General features: G+C 41.4%; 3 protein-coding genes across 3 annotated transcripts; 2 read left to right on the top strand and 1 right to left on the bottom strand.

The window, feature by feature from the left end:
- Window positions 1-4,066: 4,066 nt before the first annotated feature.
- Window positions 4,067-6,667, bottom strand: LOC106607806 (exocyst complex component 8). The gene has a single exon (XM_014205169.2). It carries the CDS (start codon window positions 6,492-6,494, stop codon window positions 4,425-4,427), a length of 2,070 nt encoding a protein of 689 aa, XP_014060644.1. The 5' UTR covers window positions 6,495-6,667; the 3' UTR covers window positions 4,067-4,424.
- Window positions 6,668-6,915: 248 nt separating this feature from the next.
- On the top strand, window positions 6,916-10,645 carry sprtn (SprT-like N-terminal domain). Its single transcript, XM_045720815.1, has 5 exons — window positions 6,916-7,612; window positions 7,799-7,898; window positions 8,030-8,158; window positions 8,239-8,557; window positions 8,682-10,645. The coding sequence occupies exons 1-5, from the start codon at window positions 7,302-7,304 to the stop codon at window positions 9,659-9,661; spliced, it is 1,839 nt and encodes a 612-aa protein (XP_045576771.1). The 5' UTR covers window positions 6,916-7,301; the 3' UTR covers window positions 9,662-10,645.
- Window positions 10,646-12,334: 1,689 nt separating this feature from the next.
- On the top strand, window positions 12,335-16,449 carry LOC106607804 (protein FAM89A). The gene is made up of 2 exons (XM_014205167.2): window positions 12,335-12,778; window positions 14,045-16,449. Exons 1-2 carry the CDS (start codon window positions 12,527-12,529, stop codon window positions 14,303-14,305), a joined length of 513 nt encoding a protein of 170 aa, XP_014060642.1. The 5' UTR covers window positions 12,335-12,526; the 3' UTR covers window positions 14,306-16,449.
- Window positions 16,450-23,626: the final 7,177 nt, after the last annotated feature.

The raw sequence follows: 23,626 nt of genomic DNA, 5'->3' as shown, positions 1-23,626 counted from the left end.
CTAACCCAAAGGGTAGCAGTGGCACCTGCCCTGCACATTTCCGAGTCTATTGAATGTGCAATGCATATGTTGGTGGTGATTTTATTTTATTTAGTTTCAACCTAATCTTTTAATGAAATTCAAGATGCATGTTCTGAATTAATAAAATTGACAATTTTCCCAGAACATTTCCCTTTTCTCACTGGCATACATATGGACAGAACTACACTATATATGCAAAAGTATGAGGACACTCATTCAAATTAGTGGATTTGGCTATTTCAACCACACCCGTTGCTGATAGGTGTATAAAATCGAGCACAGGTCATGCAATCTCCATAGACAAAATTTGGCAGTAGAATGGCCTTAGTGAAGAGCTCAGTGACTTTCAACGTGGCACCATCATAGGATGTCACCATTCCAACAAGTCAGTTCGTCCAATTTCTGCCCTGCTAGAGCTGCCCCGGTCAACTGAAAGTGCTGTTATTGTGAAGTGGAAACATCTAGGAGAAACAACGGCTCAGCCGCAAGGTGGTAGGACACACAAGCTCACAGAATGGGACCACTGAGTACTGAAGCACGTAGCACATAAAAATAGTCTGTTCTCCATTGCAACACTCACTCCCGAGTTCCAAACTGCCTCTGGAAGCAACGTCAGCACAAGAACTGGCCGAGCAGCCGCACACAAGCAGTGGAAACACGTTCTCTGGTGTGATGAATCAGGCTTCACCATCTGGCAGTCCAATGGACGAATATGGGTTTGGCAGATGCCAGGAGAATGCTGCCTGCCCCAATGCATAGTGCCAACTGTAAAGTTCGGTGGATAAGGAATAATGGTCTGGGGCTGTTTTTTATGGTTAGGGACCTTTAGTTCCAGTGATCGGAAATCTTAATGCTACAGCATACAATTACGTTCTAGACTATTCTGTGCAAGTGTTTGGGGAAGGCCCTTTCCTGTTTCAGCATGACAATGCCTTCATGCTCAAAGCGAAGTCCATACAGAAATGGTTTGTCTAGATTGGTGTGGAAGAACTTGACTGGCCTGCACAGAGCCCTGAACTCAACCCCATCGAACACCTTTAGGATGAATTGGAACTCCGACTGCAAAGCCAGGCCGAATAGCCCAACATCAGTGGCCAAACTCACGAGTACTCTTGTGTCTGAATGGAAGCAAGTCCCGGCAACAATGTTCCGACATCTAGTGGAAAGCCTTCCCAGAAGAGTGGTGGCTGTTATAGCAGCAAGGGGTGACCAACTCCATATCAATGCCCATGATATTGGAATGAGATGTTTGACAAGCAGGTGTCCACATACTTCATGTAGTGTATATCTATCCATGATTCATATGCTTTGCATACGCACCCGTTGTTCTTTCCAAATTGGTTGGCATTACTGTGTCACTGTCATTGAAATGTGCAACTGTCAGGCATAATTAACCAGTCAGGACAATATAATGTGTCTCCTGGCCCTAACATGTGCATTGCAGCAGTTACATCCATTGTGGCAGTTTATAAATCAATTGGTCTCAGATTACCTGAGATCCACTCAAAGGGCTGTCATATTAGGATTCTAATTGCTTCATACAATGGGAAAAACATCACAACATGAACAATTCATAATTAATGTTTAGTATGACACAATCCCAAATTAGAAAAAAGACTAGGCTATCTTTAATTTAATGATTTCAAGAGTAATCTTTGATTCCAATTATGCAGGAAATATGGTAGCTGTCACAATTCTCTCCCCAAAAATGTCAATCATATCCATAGCAGTTATTTCAAATGGAAAATAATTGTCTCTCGAAAAGCTTCATCACACAGAATATGATTTATCACCTTGCCTACTACCTGAGTTTGTTACAATAAGTTTCACTGGTTCATTTGGTTTGGTCAAAATTAACCACTCAGCAAGTGGCTGAAGAGCATCCCTGAAAGATCTGCACTCTTCGTGTCCTTCCCCAAAACACATGTAAATATTGGACGATAAATTGTGCCTTCCTGTATTATACCTACAGTTGAAGTCGGTAGTTTACATACACTTAGGTTGGAGTCATTAAAAGTCGTTTTTCAACCACTCCACAAATTCTTGTTAACAAACTATAGTTTTGGCAAGTCAGTTAGGACATCTCCTTTGTGCATGACATAAGTAATTTTTCCAACAGTTGTTTACAGATTATTTCACTTATACACTCTATCACAATTCCAGTGGGTCAGAAGTTTACATACACTAAGTTGACTGTGCCTTTAAACAGCTTGGAAAATTCCAGAAAATGATGTCATGGCTTTAGAAGCTTCTGATAGGCTAATTGACATCATTTGAGTCAATTGGAGGTGTACCTGAGGATGTATTTCAAGGCCTACCTTCAAACTCAGTGCCTCTTTGCTTGACATCATGGGAAAACCAAAAGAAATCAGCCAAGACCTCAGAAAAAAATGGTAGACCTCCACAAGTCTGGTTCATCCTTGGGAGCAATCTCCAAACGCCTGAAGGTACCACGTTCATCTGTAGAAACAATAGTACGCAAGTATAAACACCATGGGATCACGCAGCCGTCATACCGCTCAGGAAGGAGACGCGTTCTGTCTCCTAGAGATGAACGTACTTTGGTGCGAAAAGTGCAAATGAATCCCAGAACAACAGCAAAGGACCTTGTGAAGATGCTGGAGGAAACAGGTACAAAAGTATGTATATCCACAGTAAAACGAGTCCTATATCGACATACGTGAAAGGCTGCTCAGCAAGGAAGAAGCCACTGCTCCAAAACCGCCATAAAAAAGCCAGACTACGGTTTGCAACTGCACATGAGAACAAAGATCGCACTTTTTGGAAAAATGTCCTCTGGTCTGATGAAACAAAAATAGAACTGTTTGGCCATAATGACCATCATTATGTTTGGAGGAAAAAGGGGGAGGCTTGCAAGCCGAAGAACACCATTCCAACCGTGAAGCACGGGGGTGGCAGCATCATGTTGTGGGGGTGCTTTGCTGCAGGAGGGACTGGTGCATTTCACAAAATAGATGGAATCATGAGAAAGGAAAATTATGTGGATATATTGAAGCAACATCTCAAGACATCAGTCAGGAAGTTAAAGCTTGGTCGCAAATGGGTCTTCCAAACGGACAATGACCCCAAGCAGACTTCCAAAGTTGTGGCAAAATGGCTTAAGGACAACAAAGTCAAGATATTGGAGTGGCCTTCACAAAGCTTTGACCTCAATCCTATAGAAAATGTGTGGGCAGAACTGAAAAAGTCTGTGCGAGCAAGGAGGCTTACAAATCTGACTCAGTTATACCAGCTCTGTCAGGAGAAATGCGCCAAAATTCACCCAACCTATTTTGGGAAGCTTGTGGAAGGCTTCCCGAAAAGTTTGACCCAAGTTAAACAATTTAACAGCAATGCTACCAAATACTAATTGAGTGTATGTAAACTTCTGACCCACTGGGAATGTAATGAAATAAAAGCACAAATAAATCATTCTCTCTACTATTATTCTGACATTTCACATTCTTAAAATAAAGCGGTAATCCTAACTGACATAAGACAGAGAATTTTTACTAGGATTAAATGTCAGGAATTGTGAAAAACTGAGATTAAATGTATTTGGCTATGGTGTATGTAAACTTCTGACTTCAACTGAATATGTTCGTATTCTTATATTTGATTATTTCTTATTGTTGTTGCATTGTCGAGTAGGAACCTGCAAGTAAGCATTTCGTTGGACGATGAATACCATGCGTATCCCATACATATGACTGATAAAACTTGAAACCTTTCTCAGAACTGCAGTTAGAGGATTTTAAGGGGTGGGGTCAGGTCATCCCCAAAAGCAAGCTTCACTCTCATAGCCTAATCCCAGCATGTAGTTCAAGGCAGGGCACAAATTCAACCAATTGAAATATTTTAAATATCCAATCCATTACCTATTTTGAAAATCATGAGATTTGCAAAGCCTAGGTCCAAAGCTATATTATAAAGTTTAAATCCTTTTTTACCATTTGGCTCAATAATCCTTAAAATTTCAATTTTCTTGCAGAAATCAAACTGTATATATAAACAAATAGTTTTTTCAATAAACTGGACAAAATTGTTATAATGCATTCCCTTTTTATTTTGTGAGAGAATTTGCGTGATACCAGTGTTTTTCAGAGGCGCATTTGTACAAATCAATAACATTGTCAATGCATTAGGATAAAACATTAATCAGTCATCCTATTGCAGTTAGCCTACTATTCATAATGCTATATCATCAAGCATAGAAAAGAATAAGGGAAATTCAAAATTACAAACTATCTCGGTGTCCTTTTCTTCAACATCATATTAAACAGAAAGAATCATCACTGGATAGCCTATACGACAGAATAAATAGATTTCATAAATTCTGGCCAAAGATTTGAAGTTCAACAGTGTCATCAAAGTGCTGTTCACACCAGGTAATCATACACCCACTAGACCTGAGACATAGTACTATCAGGATTGACACGAATGGTCCGTGCACTCTTTCTCAAGTCTTGTAACTGCTTAGCAGGTTTCCCCACTCCTTCCTCAAACCTCTTCTCCACCACAGGGAGTACAGTATCATGTAGGAATGACGCATTTTGTAGAATGAAAGCTTTCTTCTCTGCCTCCTGTTCACAACGCAGGCTGTAATCAACGTGCTGTACAGCCACAAGAATGATCTCCCTCAGGCTCTCCAGCAGCACCATGTGCAGCTCTGGGAAGTAGAGCTTCAGCCCCTCCTCTAGGAAAGCCATCATCTGTTTGGTGAAGGCCACGATGGTGTAGCTGAGGTTGACCCAGCAGTCGTCTCCTGTATACTGATTGAAGTTGCTCATGCCGCAGCAGCACATTTCCTCCTTCAGCTTTGTCAGAGCCTCTGGAGTCATCAGGTTCATCTTCCTCCACATCTCCTCAGAGTTGCGGTGCTTGGTGGCCTCAATGATGATCTCCTTGTAGCTTTGCAGGGCTGACTTGATGTCTTTAACCAAGAGGGACTGCAGTGTGAAGGTGAGGTCCAGGCCAATCTCACTGAGCTGCTTGCAGTGCTCCTTGGCCACCTTGACACACTCAGCTGCAGTGGAGAGGCTCTCTTTGCTGTCAAACACCTGCCCACTGAATGCATCCACAAACATCTTCATGGATGACCGGGACCAAACCACAAATGCAGAGTAGCAGCCTGTGTTACCGGCAAAGTCCATCTCAAATTCTTTGGCAGTCTCCAGCAAGCTAGTGAAGAAGATGTTGCAAAGCTTGTGTATGTAGAGCAGAGTAGCCCCCTCAATGCGCAGCTGGCGGATGGCGGTCTGCACAGCAGCGGCTCGGTTCTTAAGGAAGAGCTCACAGGCTTTGGTGGGCTGCCCCAGCCGGATTAACTGAGACACAGCTCGACGGGTCGCTTTGGGTCCTCCGCGGAGGGAACGGTCAGGAGAAAGCTCAAACACCAGCACCTCCGTCAGCTGTCGGACACGCTCATCCACCTTCACCCTGAGGTTTTTCACCCTCAGATTGACAGGCTGGTCCTTCAGGTACTCATTCAGCTTGTCCAGGAGGTCCACGCCACCTTCAAAGTCCCGCTGGGCAATGCACACGTCCAGGTCCTCGGGAAGCTCCTGGATCCACTCCAAGCTCAGATCCACTGCCTCCTCTGAGTCAAAACGGTTGGTCTCTTCGTCATCAAAAGGGTTGGTCGAAACCAAGGCTTCTGGTCTCACAGGTGAGTTGGGAACCTCTACCTCTTCCTTCTTGTGTTTTTCTTTTGTCACTTTGTTTTTCTTGGTCTCATCAAGGATCTCCAGCCACTCCTTTTTAATCTTGCTGTTCTCTGCCTGAAATATGCGGCTTTCGGGGAACATCAGGATTTTGAACATGTCCTTCATTGGAGGGTGGTCCTTCACGTTGACAATGGCAAAGCTCTCGAGATCATACAGTGCATTGTATTTGTACTTCACTGTACCACGACGATTCGCTAACCAGGTGGCAATGAGAAGGCAGTCATTCATCAGGAAGGCATGCACTTTTTGAAGTTGTGCCATGTTGTCCACATCATATTCAACCAGGTCACCATTGTACACTAAATACCTACCTGGGGTGTCCATAATGTTTTTGCACCCCTCCACTTTCTCAAGCAGTGTAGTCAGTGTTCTCTGTTTCACTTCCTCTGTGTCTTTAGGGAATGCTGCCAGCATCTCCTTCGCAGTTTCATCCTTATCTGTTGAGAGCAAAGACTGAGTAATGCTCTCCATTATACTTTTCTGTTCTGTCAAAATATGACTCAGTTGGTACATCTCACTCTCCAAGTATGAAATCTCTTTGGCAGTTTCGATGAACTGTCTGTAATTCTTGTAGACATTTTTCTTCAGGTTTTGAGCCGTTTCATCTGCCAGGGTCTGTATTTTTTGACGATGTTCCTGCAAATCTCTGTCGCCATCAGATTGTTGTGAGAGATGCTTGACATAATTCTGCGGGTCGAAATTAGCTGATTCTAATTGCTTGCGCAGTCGGTTCGCCTGCTCTGCCATCTCCCAGGTTACTGGGTGTCTTCTTCTGATTAAAAAAAATATGTCTTCTTCTGATTAATATACATAAATATGTGCTGTTTTTTAGCTGCTGCGCTAACAGGAAATATGTTAACACCCAAAACACAGACAGAACAACATCTTTGCCCAAAACGTCACGAGACGGAAATTAGGTGGCCAATAGAACGTCTATGGGTTAAAAAAGGAATGTAAAATAAAATAAATAAAAATAAATTGTGCGCTTAGTCATTTAAGTTATAGTCATATTGAGAGAACAAAATTACAGTCAACATTTGTATTTTATAAATGTTCTTTCATTTCAACGTATTTATATAACATCTTGAGTAACTATTTAGTTGGACAACATTTATTCGCGAGTGCCACTGTGGCGGAATAACGTATCCCAGAATTCTCAACAGTACCATAGAATGAAGGATATCACCGTAAACTAGGAAAGCACGTAAACAGGAAGTATTTTGAAAAAGAGCGAAAACGTTTTTTTTCTGTAGTATTGCCAGTTAACTATCTAAATAATTACAGAAATGAATCTACATTTAACTTAAGCTGAATATTGAGATACTCTTACGTAGATATAGCTATATGACAATCAAATTGATTAGACCGCGATGACAGTCGTCTGATGTTGCTAAAGTTAGAGCGCCAAATCGTATGATTGGGTTTTGGTGCGTTCATTAGCCTACTGGCTAACGTTAGCTATTTAGCTAGTCAACGTTACATCACAAGTTATCTAATTTAGCTATCTTATATCCATCTAACTTGAATTATATGTTCATCCATCAGTAGTTGAACATGGACGAAGATTTCCTGCTTGCCATTCAGCTGCAAGAGCAATTTAATTACGAGGCATCCATAAATTCAACAAATGATGACAACAGCTATGGCCAAACCACCAAAAAACGAAAAGTTGAGTCTAGCAGCGATGTCATTCCCTATTCACGTCCATCTATTGCTCCAGAGAAACCCATGTCAATTGTGGATGAGTCGTGGGAGACGCTTGACCCAATCCCAGATGTGAGGGCGATGTTCCTGGAGTTCAATGACACGTTCTTCTGGGGAAAGCTCAGTGGTGTTGAAGTCAAGTGGAGCCCCCGAATGACACTGTAAGTCATTGTTGTATCAATCATCAGATATGATTCACGTGTTTCTGATTGGAGCTCGTACATTAGAACATGTTGCCCATTCACTATCCATTTATAACTCGAACTGTGATTGTTTTCTTGTGGTTAGAGTATTCCCTTATGTTATATTATTCAATGCCTGTCCCCTCATAAAATCTTAAATTGTAGGTGTGCAGGTGTGTGTTCTTATGAAGGACGAGGTGGACTGTGTTCTATTCGACTCAGTGAACCTTTACTGAAACTCAGACCCCGTCTGGATCTTGTACAGGTACTTTGACTAACCAACCTGAACCTTCTCAGACTGATTACAATTGTATAAGATTTAACACATGCAAAGTGGCTGTGGTGGCATTTCTTCAGTATGGCATAACATGAAAAATACTCTGTTAATTATTCCAGACACTTCTGCATGAGATGATCCATGCGCTGCTCTTCGTGACTCTAAACAACAGGGATCGTGATGGGCATGGACCTGAGTTCTGCAAGCACATGGACAGAATCAACCAAGCTACTGGCACTAAAATCACAGTAGGTTCTTCTCTGTCTCCGGTCAAAGTGTACTTTGTGTTGATATGCATCTGACTTCTGAATCAACGGTGTTCCACCAGGTCTATCACACGTTCCACGATGAAGTGGATCTCTACCGTCAGCACTGGTGGCGCTGTGATGGGCCCTGTCAAACTCGCAAGCCTTACTTTGGATACGTGAAGAGGGCAATGAACCGTGCCCCCTCAGCCCAAGACACATGGTGGGGGGACCACCTGCGCTCCTGTGGGGGCACCTATACCAAGGTCAAGGAGCCGGAGGGTTATGGAAAGAAAGGCAAGAAGACAGACACCAGCCAAGGCAAGACAAACACCAGCAAAGACAAGAAGCCTACAGACAAGCCCACAAGCAACAGCAAGCCTTCCAGTACAGCTATTGCAGGTGATACATGTCTCTTTCTCGTTTGATGAATGCTGAGAGCAGTAATATCATTTATCATTCAAAATATGACTTAGTGAATGTGTCTTGGTGAATCTACATTTTATTTCGGATGTTTTTGTCTCAGGCTCTGGTTTACAGGACAAAGGGAATATCATCCCATTCAGTGGCAAAGGCTTTCTGCTTGGAGGGAGTTCGCAGCCATCGTCATTTCAACTCAAGAAACCTATTGTCAACAGTCCCACAGCACCCTTCACTACTCCTGTGTCCCCCAGGCTTGTGCTGTCACCTCCAGCTCAAGCGACGGCAAAAGGAATTGACTCGCCTGGACGGCCAGGTCTGAGCTGCCCACAGAAGAAGGGGAGCACAAGCCCCACAACCTCCATAGCAGGGGGAGCACACGGTCCATTCAGAGGACCGAAACCCCCTGTTAAAAAATCTGTCAGCAACACCAAGGCATTTGTCAACATCAGTGGCTCACCTGTTAGGATTTACAAATCCAACACCACTGTGTCCAAGCCACATAGTGACTCCTCAGACACTTTCAAGACCAAAACAGAGCAAAGGTCTGTCCAAGACTTCTTTAACGCCAGTGGCTGGAAGTCTGGAAGTGCAGCTAGTTCTAGTACCTCCACTGTCTCAAAACCTCCAGATGAGACTAAAAGTGCATTTTCATCTGTGGGTGGTGGACAACCAGCCAAAGCTGTCACTTCCTCAGACACCAGACAACTGGACAGCCATCACTCTGGTGTTCCGGCCACATCAAAACCTGCCGTGTCCACGGAGCCGCACCCCTCCAAATATTTCAAAGGCCCTAAAAAGCCTAGTGGAGTCAACATTCCAGTTTCTAGGAAGAGGCCTTGGGAAGACCGCACCTCTGCTCACATCTTTGACTTCTTTCAGCAGACAATTGGTGAGTCATCACCATCAACTTCAAGGAGTACAAGGGAGGACATTGCCATGGCGACTACCCCAGCAGCCCATCCTGCAGTTCAGAACAACTCTGCCAGCTCTGCAAGCCTTACTGTGAACGTCAGCTGCCCTGTATGCCAAGCCATGGTGCAAGAGACAAAAATCAATGAACATTTAGATTCCTGTCTCATGTGAGAGAACTGAAATGTGAGGAGAATGCCCTGCAGCTGTTTTATATTGCACAACCTCTAACAGGTCTAAGCATAGGTTAAGTTGTATAGAGTTTGTTTCCCTGAATTCAAAGCCGGTTTTGCTAATAAGTTGAAATATCATTTGTATCTCATGTAGTACTGCTGTAATTAGAGATACAGTTTTGAAGATTTCCAGTTTGCATCTCCTACATCATGTAAAACCCTCTGAAAAACCCTGTTGGTTTAAGTCTTAAAGAAGAACATCTGGACTGCACCGAGTTGTTACGTTTATGGTAGTTTGCAGAGAGACTTGTGCCTTAGTAGATCCATGTAAATATTTCCAAAAACTTTGATCAATTGTGAAATGCTACCTCAGATAACCATGTTTAAGAAAATGTTCCAAATGTTTTAGCATTGGTCTTCGCTCATGAATAATTGATTTCATTGGTGCCACTTTGACTTGATGGGTCAAGGCAATGTTGCCATTGCATAGGCAATTTGCTGCGGTCTTGAATTTGGAAAGTGTCTTCCTGGTATGCTGATCGGGCAGTATTGAATTTCACACGTGCTTGCTATTCACTTCTCTAGCCCTTAGAATTCGTCACATTCGACAGGGTCAAGTATTTTACAAGGGCATATGCTGACTCATGTCATCAATAATAGTTTAATGCCTTGTTCAATGGAAGCACTAATGTGCATTTCTCTTAAGCCTCTGTAAATGATCCGTAGTAGTAGTGTGTAGCCAACCAGTAACAAAGCTGTTATTGAAGATATTTAGTGTTTTAGTTGTATTGTTTTTTATTTTCATTAGTAATACCATCATTGAAATAGTATTAATGTATTTGCAGATTATTTTCTGCATGTGTGCTGCTGGTATAAATGTTAAGTTGAATGTTGGATTTGTTTTGTTTCTGATGAAATAAGACCAACGTTCATGTTTTAATAGGAATGTTTATGAAGGGAAAATAAAATGTTCTTACATACCTTCTATGTGTCTTTTGACTGAATGTGACTTCATAGTCCTCCTTCCTCAATGGCAGACTAATAGAAATCAATAAGATGATCTCATACCATTTCATCATATAACGATACTAATTCAATTGACTGAAAAATGACATAATTCTCAGACACACACTTCAATGCCCTTACCTGCTTAGACACATGAATAGATTTCCTGCCCTCCCAAGGGCATAGAGCATTGTTGAGAATCCTCTTTTGATTCGCATTCAAAGAGTACAGGAAGGTTTTATGGGGACGTAACTAGACCGGGCCAAGAGAGCAATGACCGTTTCCGAAAAGAAAAACTGCTTGTGCAATATTACCAATAGTACTATTTTTGTCTGTGGTCTTACATGTACAAAGGAAGGTTTTCCCTGTATGGTTTCTGGTTCATTCTGGAATAAAATCAAGGCATATGTTATTTAGGGAAGGATGACGCAGGGGCAGTGGGGTGAGATATGTCATGGCAGAGAGGGAGGGCAGTAGAGTTCAAGGCACAACAATGAGGCAGGCAGCTGTATGTCACAACTTCTGCTCATCCTGGCCTGCTAGATTCTGAGGACATCCCAGACGATTAGCACAGTGAAAAATAGCATACAATGCATTTTAGTGAGAAGACAAACAAATGAGAAGCTCTAAGATAAGTTGCACCTGTTTCCTCTAGCCTGTTTTTAAAGCACATGTCCACAGGGGTAAATTCATAATCCGTTCATCTTGAGTACACTGCAGTCAAAAGTCACCAACACTTAGGAAGGCCTAATGGGGTAGTCACCCAATAACTGTCCTTGTCTTGACTGTACAGTGTATCATCAAAAACACACCGTGAGTACATTTCAACTCGTATTGACGCACTGCCAATTCATAGAGTATAAAATAATGTTTTTTAAGTAAGGGAATACATCGATGATTTAGTTTTTCACATTTACAATTACACATAATTTGTTGAGACCTTGCTTCTTCAATGACATCTGCCCTTGTATAGGCCACATGTGCCTCTGTTGGGTGGGCTTTGTCTCTTTGTTGAGGGGCTGTTAATGAAACAGGACCATGGTTGGAAATCCCACCATCTGTCCTTCATACTGAAAACCTTTGTTCTGCAGACACATGTCATGAAGACCTCAGCCTAAGTAATGCCTTTTGAACTATTCTCAGCAGTATTCATGTAACATATGTCATGTTTGTTTCTTTGCGAAGTGTGCCATTATACTAAACAACATTATATCAATGCACTTGTATCCCACAATTGGAGAATTGCAAGAAAATAAGCTTGATAACTTTCATTTGATAAAATATTAAATTATGGCTATTTGGTGGTTCCTCATCATCATTGGTTGCGTTTACACAGGCAGTCCAATTCTGACATTTTTCACAAATTGGCCTTTTGCCCAATCACATCAGATCTTTTCACAGCAGCTGTTTTTCAGAGCTGATCTGACTGGTCAAAATACCAATTAGTGAAAACAAATATCAGAATTGGACTGTCTGTGTGAATCCAGCCAACTGTCTTATAAATAAATCAAATCCCCACACTATAGAGCTGTGACTCACTTTAGCAATAAACAGCATGAATTAGATTGGAGCGTCTCTAACACCCCCCCCCAAAAAAAACTACTGGTAGAGGCTGTAAATATTCAACCACACTTTCCTGTCCGTCACCGTGGGTGACGCCCAATCCAACTACAACTGGGTTAAAGGGACAGGAAGTGCGAGCCAGAGCCATAAAGGAGATTACGGTTGTTGGCATCAACGAAAGAATTATACTGTTGCATGGTGCTCGTCGGAGAGGCGAATTTCTTTACCGAATGTGGTTATTTATAACCACTAAAACGTCTTCCCACTAAAGTATCGAATTTAAGTTAAAGGTATAACGATGAACGGTAAATCGGCGAACGGCACAGCGGGCGGAACACTGGCCTTCATTGAGGGTCTACCCCCACTGCCGAAGAGCCTAAGCGGCTTGCTGAATTCAAGCGGCGGGTCTTGGCGAGAGATGGAAAGGCTGTATGCAAAGAAAACCATGATCCAAGACGACCTTAGTCGTGGGCGAAACAATTCCGACAATCTGCTTGCGAATAAACCGGCCAACCTTGATGCGGCTTTAGCACTCCTCCGAAAAGAAATGGTAAGTGGAGGGGATGTGATTTATGATTGCAAACAGGATCGTGATGGGTTGTTTTCCTTCTCATTTTACAAGGCAGAATGGTCAAATCATGGGAACAGCTGTTCTGACAATCACTAAATTACTCCAAATGACTAAATTAATTCATGGTCTAATTAGTACTGTAGCTCTTATAGTCAGCTGAAACATGTCAACAGAAATTTGACACTGGAAGTTGCCAATTTCTTTGATAAGATTTGCAACACTGTAGCCAATACTCAACGGTGACAAGACCAAGATGAAACATTGATACATTGTCGCTTGTAGGATTTCATGTCAGTTTGGATTTCTTTGATAGCCTACAGTCGATACTAAATTTGTGAATTTGATTTGTGAACAGATGTTTCTTTATGAGTAGCCATTTGACGGCTTACAAATCGAACTTTCAGCCTCACTGTAGGCCTATCTTATGATGAATATTTTATCCCATAAAATATTGATTGAATGGAGAGAAATTAATATTTCTAGCTGAAGGCAGGAAGTAGCCCTTTATCATGACTGTTCCATTACACTACCCAACTCACTGGATGAAGTTATCTTCTGTAGGGTGGGAGCCGCGACGCTCGGTCTGAACATTAACAGGCATCACTTGCAGTACGGTTTTGGAAGCATAAGGACTTTCTCATTTCTAATATGAAGGACCTATTATCGGCGAGGCACAATACAAAAAATGTTACATTGATACATAACGTTATAGGGTTAGGGTTCCCACACGGCCATATTTTATGTTACAGCAGTTGTTACGAAAACAGATGGAATACAGAGTTAACTACCTGTACTAATTAGCTATCCGCGTCTAATTGGCAGTCTGCAGAAGACAGAAGCCATACACGTTGTCACTGAAATACTGTCTGCTGCAACTGTTAAAATCGGGTAAGTGAACAGTAAGTGTCTATTTTGCACTTGTGAAATTATTTAATCTATTATGAAAGTAGGGGGATTTATGTTTCAAGGACCAAACTACAGTTGGGAACTGATTCACCTTTTTAGATGGAGTTTTTGGCTTCCTGAGCCAATTCGCCCTTTAAACAGACCATTTAGATGCATAGACTGCACCTTTACTCCTTAGTTGTTGGGTAGAGAAGAAGCGATGTTGGGCTCCTTTAGTCCAATATTGGGCTAGGCATGAAGCACCATCTGCTCTTTTGTCTAATCTCTAAAGTTTAGGTATAGTATAAAACACCCTTTTGAGCACTTCAAATAATTCAGGTTTAATTTTGTATTTTCCAGGTGGGGTTGCGTCAGCAGGATATGTCTTTGCTGTGTCAGCTCTGGTCCCTCCACGAGTCAATCCAGGAGTACAAGGGCAGCTGCCACGACCTCAGCGCCGGGCACGGGATAGAGAATGGCTACTTTGATGAAGATGATGAATACTACCAGGAGACGAGCACAACACCAACTGACCAACCGGAGGGAAGTGAGGCGACATCTCCCAAAAACGGGACTAGCAAGGACTCCTGGCTAGGAGACTCTTTCCACATCACCATCTGAGAGACTCAAGAGCTGAGCTCCTCGACTCCACACGTTTGAGGCAATATGCTTTTTTTAATAAAGAGCTGTGCCATGCATTGTTTTGCTGGCTTATAGTACTTTTTCAGCAGACCTTTTCATACAAATATATAAACAAAAGGTTCATTATTTATTATAAATTATATGGTCTTTTCTTTTACTATGGACATTTTGAGTTGAGTTTTTTTAAAATGATTTGTTGTGAGTACTTCCAAGCTCTGTCAACACAATGTTTACAGGGTTGAAATCCCAGAGACTGGGAAGGTCTTAATTAGCAAAAGGGATGGGATACCTGTCCCTGCAATCAGTGAGGGAGGAAATCAACTTTTAGATGACATGTAGTGGCAATGTTGACTGTTATGAATTTGTGGTCTGGGGAATAGGCTGGAGAAAAGTGTAGAAATGTGAAAAAGTATTAAAATGCTGGAAACGCTTGCTTCTGGAATGGTTTTATACTGGGGTAAGTAAGCATGTGCTTCTTTGAAGCCCTATGGTGTGCTTAATTTCATATTGTGCTGTGGCTCTTCATACCTTTTCAGTTAACAGTTCTTCAATTAAACTAGATTGTCGACTTAAGTACATTTATCACCATTGTTTTCATTTAACAAAGCAATACAGGGTACTCATGAATTCATATATTGACCCCACTAGGACATGCGTTTAGTGCACGTATGGCAATTGTGTCCATTACGGTGTTCTGTAGCCAACTGACACCAAGTCTGCACTCGCAACATTTAGCTGCATAGACTGCTCATCAAAATAATATAGGCTAGGAAGTAAATTCTAGAAGTGAAATTTTGCTTTTGTAGCCAGACTTTTTGTTGTGTAAACTGGTCCACAATTCATGTGTTTGTGGTACGCAAACCAAAGAGTATAATTGACGCACCTGGGCTGAATTGTAATAGTTTTAGGAATGGTACTGTGCAATGTTCTTCTAGATGCTCCTAGTCAGTTTTATTTTTCTCCAATGTTACACAATATAATGAATGTTTTGTAGTACAGGAGGTTGATCTGTTTAGACATGATTTCTTGACTATGATTAATGCCATTTGACAATATACACACCAGAGGATGACTGGAGGTAAGCTACAGCAAGTTTTCAAAAGGGGGAGTTAAAAGAAAATGTCCTCGGTAACTCCTATGCCTCAATGTGTTATGTACTGAATTGTCTACCTCCAGCTTCACCGTAAATGTATATATTGCTGCCACCAGCCCCACATTGAAAGTCAGTATTACAGGATAGAAGTCTCTTATTTTTCTGCATCACACTAAACAGAAATCTCCACACTTAGTGCCTTTTGTGCCTTTAGGTCTCCAACCTTGACTATTGCTGTTATCTGTCCCTTCATCTCACAGCACTTTTCTCAATCTGGTCATGTCTTTCGGGCGGTCTGATGGCACATGTGGTGCATAGTATGCTGTAACTACAGCACAGTTACTTGTTCAATTCCCACCTTAAAGGGAAACGAGGTTTCTTCACCAGAGTCAGTAATACAGATATGAAATGTATACAACTGCATCCCGATAGGATTCGGTTTCATGTGGCGATATCCAGATAAACAATGTCTTTGTGCATCTGCATTGCTTGCTGTTTTTTTTTTTTGGCTGGGCTTCTGTATAGCACTTTGACATCTGCTGATGTAAAAAGGGCTTTATAAACACATTTGATTGGTCTTGATTTCATCCAATCAGAAAGCTGTTCTTTTACCACAGTCATTTCAAGGAGTTGGTGCTGAATCAAAATCTACAGAGAGCCAATATAGGCCTCAAGCCAAGGAAATTAAACTTCAATCTTAGCAAACATTTTATGATAAAAGTGTGAAGAACATTGTGTTTTAGGTTTAGATTTGCTTCTCTACCCAATGATTTCAGTCCATATTTTGAGTGAAAAAGGTCAAGATGAATGAATCTGTTAACTATGTAATAATTTCATCTATGATGTATATTTGATTGTTCCCTCCTACAGAACTCAAAGACAATATTTGAAGGGTTTGTTTTGTTTCAATCCATTCCTCATATTTGATATTTTTCAGTGAATGACCATACTACTGTTTTTGGAAATTTGGTTTTATGCTCTTTTTTGTGATAGTTATACTTATGCATTTAATAAAATGACTTTACTCAGATTTCTCCGTTATTCCTGCATGAATCTGTCATTCACAGGCAACTGAACACAACTGTCTCTACTTTGTAGCTCTAAAATTTGCTTTGGCTTTACAGGTCAGCATGCACCACTTGATAGGGTATTGATCAAATGCCACCTTTGGCACTAACAGAACATTGCATCATTGCACTTTAGAGTGACTGGATAGTTTATTATAGCTGCCATAGAGACTTTCTTCTTTGGCTGTGTTTGGAGTGCTATTTCAACACTATTGCTGTTTGACATAGTTTAAAGAATGATTGTCTTGTTCAAAATAAGCACCAATTAATGTATATGTGTGACATGTAACTAGACATCTACTGTATATGTACTGCTGAAGATAACATTGTTTCTATCTCATAGTGAAAACTGAGAAGCAAAGCTTCTGGAATGTCCTGCTCAGATAAAGTAGCGAGCTATTGCACAATCTGGCTCTGCAAGTGTTTTCTTGTTAGGTCAAGGCTCCGTAGACAAATCATGTGAACAACACTGGTGGGCCAGATAGTTGCCCTGTTACTGTATCTTCTCACAGACAGTGACCGTCAACCGTCGTTGTCATATACCAAGCAACCCAGCTGGGCAGCTAAAATCAGGGCAGAACTAATCCCCTCTCCACACACTCCGACTTAACGTGTGTTCCTCAGAGTACAGTATGGGCTGCACGTACTCAGATGAGAAGTGCCCTTTTGGAATGCAGCCTGTACTGAACACGCCTCTGTGCTGTGCTGTGCTGGGCTGAGCATCTGTTTAGGAGATTGTGGTGGATTAACATAATCTTGGTACATAATCCAAGGTACAGTATGCGTGACTCTGCCACACAAGCACTGGGCTACGTGCAACCGGGCTGTGCCAACACTCAGACCACAAACACACTACTCACCTCAAAGCTTAATCAATTAATGGGAAAAAAACAATGAAATTCCCTTGGTTTTACTAACACCAGAAAACACTCTGAAGTATAAACCATGTAACTAGTACAGTTTAGGAGTTTTCAGATGAAGTAGTATACACCATTCATTTTTCCCATAGGGGATTTCACAAACACTTAAAATAAGGGCTGGTTTCGTGTAGGATCATAATAATGGAGCACACTTCTTATTGCTTATTTCACAATTCTACCATTGGGCTGCAATAGAATTAAGAATGGAGTCAATGGAATGGCATCAAACACACGGAAGCTATGTGTTTGATATATTTGATACCGTTCCACTAATTCCGCTCCAGCCATTACCACGAGCCGTCCTCCTTTTGTTTTTGCCTTTAGTATCCTTCTGTTTTATGTTACCATATCATACTAATTTGTGTGTTCCGGATTTAGATTTACTATGTTATGTTTAGTCTATGAGACCAGGTTGATTAAGCAGAACAATTAGAGTTAAGGGCCTTGCTCAAGGGCACATCGGCAGATTTTTCACCGAGTCGGCTCAGGGATTCGAACCAGCGACCTTTCGGTTACTGGCCCAACTCTCTTAATCGCTAGGCTACCTGCCGTCCACTAGGCGACCTACCTTCCTTGGTTAACTTGTCTAGAGCTCACAGCTTGGCTTTGGCACAGAACAGTCAGCTCTGCTTCAGTGATCCTGTTTGACTTTTACTCTCTGAGCCCTGGACCTGGCTGGAATTATCATCATGAGCTTACACTGAGCTCTTGTTCATCTCCTTCACTGACATAGAGAATTATAAATCACACATTATCTATTCTTCATGACATCTTTTGTCCCGATGAATCAAATGTTCTTTCCCTTCAAGGGCACATTTATACACTGGTTTCAAAATTGTAATGCCTCTGATGTGATTCTTGTTATACTAATCTGATTATCCAGACTCATGATCAATCACTTCACCAGAGGGGTATACTGCAAAGCAGGATCAATAAGCTAGCTAACGTTGACAAGCAACCAGAAATTACTATTGATTTTCTGATTCATTAACAAAGCTAAACTTAGATACACTATATCACCAAAAGTATGTGGACAGCTGCTAAGTATGTGGACAGCTGCTTGTCGAGCATCTCATTCCAAAATCATTGGCATTAATATGGAGTTGGATTCACCTCTTCCCTACTGTATTTATTTATTTATTTTGCTCCTTTGCACCCCATTATTTATATTTCTACTTTGCACTTTCTTCCACTACAAATCTACCGTTCCAGTGTTTTACTTGCTATATTGTATTTACTTTGCCACCATGGCCTTTTTTGCCTTTACCTCCCTTATCTCACCTCATTTGCTCACATTGTATATAGACTTATTTTTCTACTGTATTATTGACTGTATGTTTGTTTTACTCCATGTGTAACTGTGTTGTTGTATGTGTCGAACTGCTTTGCTTTATCTTGGCCAGGTCGCAATTGTAAATGAGAACTTGTTCTCAACTTGCCTACCTGGTTAAATAAAGGTGAAATAAAAAATTTAAAAACTCCAGAGAACGCTTTTCCACTGCTCCAGTGTCCAATGGCGGCGAGCTTTACACCACTCCAGTCGACACTTGGCTTTGCTCATAGTGATCTTAGGCTTTTGTGAGGCTGCTCGGCCGTGGAAACCCATTTCATGAAGCTCTTGACAACCAGTTATTGTGCTGACATCGCATCCAGAGGCAGTGTTGCAACCAAGGACAGACAATTTTTACGCGTTACGCGCTTCAGCCCTCGGCGGTCCCGATCTGTGATATTGTGTGGCCTACCACTTCAAAGTTGAGCCATTGTTGCTCCTAGATGTTTTCACTTCACAATAACAGCACTTACAGTTGAACGGGGCAGCTCTAGCAAGGCAGAAATTTGACGAACTGACTTGTTGGAAAGGTGATGATGGTGCTACGTTGAAAGTCACTGAGCTCATCAGTAAGGCCATTCTACTGCCAATGTCTGAAGATTGTCTATGGAGATTGCATGGCTGTATGGTAGATTTTATACACCTGTCAGGTACGGGTGTAACTGAAATAGCAAAATCTACTAATTTGAAGGGGTGTCTACATACTTTTGTATATATAGTGTACATGTTGTTGTTTTTAATCAATTAGACCAAACCCACATATCTTAAAAAATATACAGTACCAGTCAAAAGTTTGGACACACCTACTCATTCAAAGGTTTTTCTTTATTTGACAATTTTTTATACATTGTAGAATAATAGTGAAGACATCAAAACTATGAAATAACACATTTGGAATCATGTACTAACCAAAAAAGTGTTAAACAAATCTAAATATATTTTATATTCGAGATTCTTCAAAGTAGCCACCTTTTTGTGGAAATTCTTTCCTTCTTAATGTGTTTGAGCCAATCAGTTGTGTTGTAAAAAGGTAAGGGTGGTATACAGAAGATAGCCCTATTTGGTAAAAGACCAAGTGCATATTATGGCAAGAACAGCTCAAGTAGACAAAGAGAAACAACAGTCCATTATTACGTTCAGACATGAAGGTCAATCAATCCGTAAAATTTGAAGAACTTTGAAAGTTTATTCAAGTGCAGACGCAAAAACCATCAAGTACTATGATGAAACTGGCTCTCATGAGGACTGCCACAGGAAAGGAAGACTCTGAGTTACCTCTGCTGCAAAGGATAAGTTCATTAGAGTTAACTGTACCTCAGATTGCATCCCAAATAAATGCTTCACAGAGCTCAAGCAACAGACACATCTCAACATGAACTGTTCAGAGAAGAGGCTGCATGAATCAGGCCTTCATGGTCGAATTGCTGCAAAGAAAGCACTACTAAAGGACACCAAAAAAAAGAAGATACTTGCTTGGGCCAAGAAACACAAGCAATGGACATTAGACCGGTGGAAATCTGTCCTTTGGTCTGATGATTCCAAATTTGAGATTGTTGGTTCCAACTACCGTGTCTTTGTGAGACGCAGAGTAGGTGAACAGATAATCTCTGCGTGTGTGGTTCCCACCATGAAGCATGGAGGAGGAAGTGTGATGGTGTGAGGGTGCTTTGCTGGTGAAATTGTCAGTGATTTATTTAGAATTCAAGGCACACTTAACCAGCATGGCTACCACAGCATTCTGCAGCAACACTCCATCCCATCTGGTTTGCGCTTATTGGGACTATCATTTGTTTTTCAACAGGACAATGACCCAACACACCTCCAGGCTGTGAAAGGGCTATTTGAACAAGAAGGAGAGTGATTGAATGCCACATCAGATGACCTGGCCTCCACAATCACCCGACCTCAAACCAGTTAAGATGGTTTGGGTTGAGTTGGACTGCAAAGGGAAGGAAAAGCAACCAACAAGTGCTCAGTATATGTGGGAACTCCTTCAAGACAGTAGGAAAAGCATTTCAGATTAAGCTGGTTGAGAGAATGCCAAGAGTGTGCAAAGCTGTCATCAAGGCAATGGGTGGCTACTTTGAAGAATTTGTTTAACACTTTTTTGGTTACTACATGATTCCATATGTGGTATTTCATAGTTTTTATGTCTTCACAATTATTCTACAATGTAGAAAATAGTAAAAATAAAGAAAAACCCTTGAATGGGTAGGTGTGCCCAAACGTTTGACTGCTACTGTATACTGTATATGCCACCACCAAGCTGCCACCACCAAGCTTCACTGTAGGGATGGTGCCAGGTTTCCTCCAAACATGACGCTTGGCATTCAGGGCAAGATTCAGAGAATCTTGTTTCTCACAGTCTGAGAGTCTTTAGGTGCCTTTTGGCAAACTCCAAGAGGGCTGTCATGTGCCTTTTACTGAGGGGTGGCTTCCTTCTTGCCACTCTACCATAAAGGCCTGATTGGTGGAGTGCTGCAAAGATGGTTGTCCTTCTGGAAGGTTCACCCATCTCCAGAGGAACTATAGAGCTATGTCAGAGTGACCAACGGGTTCTTGGTCACCTCTCTGACTGCCCTTCTCCCCCGATTGCTCAGTTTGGCCGGGCAACCAGCTCTAGAAAGAGTCTTGGTAGTTCCACACTCCATCCATTTAAGAATGATGGGGGCCATTGTGTTCTTGGGGACCTTCAATGCTGCAGACATTTTTTGGTACCCTTCCCCAGGTCTGTGTACCGATAGAATATTGTCTCAGAGCTCAACAGACAATTACTTCGACCTCATGGCTTGGTTTTTGCTCTGATATGCACTGTCAACTATGGAACCATATATAGACAGATGTATGCTTTTCCAAATCATGTCCAATCAATTGAATTTACCACAGGTGGACTCCAATCAAGTTGTAGAAACATTTTAAAGATATTCAATGGAAACAGGATGCACCTGAGCTCAATTTCGAGTCTCATAGCAAAGGGTCTGAATACTTACAGTTGAAGTCAGAAGTTTATATACACCTTAGCCAAATACATTTCAACTCAGTTTTTCACAATTCCTGATATTTAATCCTAGTAAAAATTCTCTGTCTTAGGTCAGTTAGGATCACCACTTTATTTTAAGAATGTGAAATGTCAGAATAATAGTAGAGAGAATGATATATTTCAGCTTTTATTTCTTTAATCACATTCCCAGTGGGTCAGAAGTCTACATACACTCAATTAGTATTTGGTAGCATTGCCTTTACATTTTTTAACTTGGGTCAAACGTTTCGGGTAGCCTTCCACAAGCTTCCCACAATAAGTTGTGTGGATTTTGTCCCATTCTTCCTGACAGAGCTGGTGTAACTGAGTCAGGTTTGTAGGCCTCCTTGCTCGCACACGCTTTTTCAGTTCTGCCCACACATTTTCTATAGGATTGAGGTCAGGGCTTCCTGATGGCCACTCCAATACCTTGACTTTGTTGTCCTTAAGCCATTTTGCCACAACTTTGGAAGTATGCTTGGGGTCATTGTCCATTTGGAAGACCCATTTGCGACCAAGCTTTAACTTCCTGACTGATGTCTTCAATATATCCACATAATGTTCCTTCCTCATGATGCCATCTACTTTGTGAAGTGCACCAGTCCCTCCTGCAGCAAAGCACCCCCACAACATGATGCTGCCACCCCCGTGCTTCATGGTTGGGATGGTGTTCTTCGGCTTGCAAGCCTCCCCCTTTTTCCTCCAAACATAACACTGGTCATTATGGTCAAACAGTTCTATTTGTGTTTCATCAGACCAGAGGACATTTCTCCAAAAATTACAATCGTTGTCCCCATGTGCAGTTCCAAACTGTAGTCTGGCATTTTTATGGCGGTTTTGGAGCAGTGGCTTCTTCCTTGCTTAGCGGCCTTTCAGGTTATGTCAATGTAGGACTCGTTTTACTGTGGATGTAAATACTTCTGTACCTGTTCAATCCAGCATCTTCACAAGGTCCTTTGATGTTGTTCTGAGATTGATTTGCACTTCTCGCACCAAAGTACGTTCATCTCTAGGAGACAGAACGCATCTCCTTCCTGAGCGGTATGACAGCTGTGTGGACCCATAGTGTTTATACTTGCGTACTATTGTTTGTACAGATGAACGTGGTACCTTCAGGCGTTTGGAGATTGCCCCCAAGGATGAACCATACTTGTGGAGGTCTACAATCTTTTTTCTGAGGTCTTGGCTGATTTCTTTTGAATTTCCCATGATGCCAAGCAAAGAGGCACTGAGTTTGAAGGTAGGCCTTGAAATACATCCACAGGTACACCTCCAATTGACTCAAATGATGTCAATTAGCCTATCAGAAGCTTCTAAAGCCATGACATCATTTTCTGGAATTTTCCAAGCTGTTTAAAGGCACAGTCAACTTAGTGTATGTAAACTTCTGACCCACTGGAATTGTGATAGAGTGTATTATAAGTTAAATAATCTGACTGTAAACAATTGTTGGAAAAATTATTACTTGTGTCATGCACAAAGAAGATGTCCTAACCGACTTGCGAAAACTATAGTTTGTTAACAAGAAAATAGTGGAGTGGTTGAAAAACGAGTTTTAATGACTCCAACCTAAGTGTATGTAAACTTCCGACTTCAACTGTATGTAAATGTATTTCTATTTTTATTTGTAGTAAATTTGCAAAAATGTCTAAAAACCTGATTTCTCTTTGTCATTGTGGGGTTTTGTGTGTCGATTTATGAGGATTTATTTATTTTTTAATCCATTTTAGAATAAGGCTGTAACATAACAAATTGTGGAAAAAGTCAAGGGGTCTGAATACTTTCTGAATGCACTGTATATATATCAGAATATTTAGGCACGATAGTTGGCTAACTCGATGCTGCTTGATGCTGCTTTGTAGTATTACCCT

Source organism: Salmo salar, chromosome ssa06, assembly GCF_905237065.1.
Source record: "Salmo salar chromosome ssa06, Ssal_v3.1, whole genome shotgun sequence".
Classification (NCBI taxonomy): Eukaryota; Metazoa; Chordata; class Actinopteri; order Salmoniformes; family Salmonidae; genus Salmo; species Salmo salar.
The sequence above is the reverse complement of the archived record's forward strand: the minus strand, read 5'-3'. Positions and strand labels throughout refer to the sequence as shown.

Bases quoted from the DNA above. Each gene is read 5' to 3' on its own strand.
- LOC106607806 (XM_014205169.2), bottom strand. From the start codon at position 6,494: ATGGCAGAGCAGGCGAACCGACTGCGCAAGCAATTAGAATCAGCTAAT.
- sprtn (XM_045720815.1), top strand. From the start codon at position 7,302: ATGGACGAAGATTTCCTGCTTGCCATTCAGCTGCAAGAGCAATTTAAT. The intron at 8,159-8,238 runs GTAGGTTCTTCT...GTGTTCCACCAG, and splicing joins CTACTGGCACTAAAATCACA to GTCTATCACACGTTCCACGA. The intron at 8,558-8,681 runs GTGATACATGTC...TTTTTGTCTCAG, and splicing joins TTCCAGTACAGCTATTGCAG to GCTCTGGTTTACAGGACAAA.
- LOC106607804 (XM_014205167.2), top strand. From the start codon at position 12,527: ATGAACGGTAAATCGGCGAACGGCACAGCGGGCGGAACACTGGCCTTC. The intron at 12,779-14,044 runs GTAAGTGGAGGG...TGTATTTTCCAG, and splicing joins CACTCCTCCGAAAAGAAATG to GTGGGGTTGCGTCAGCAGGA.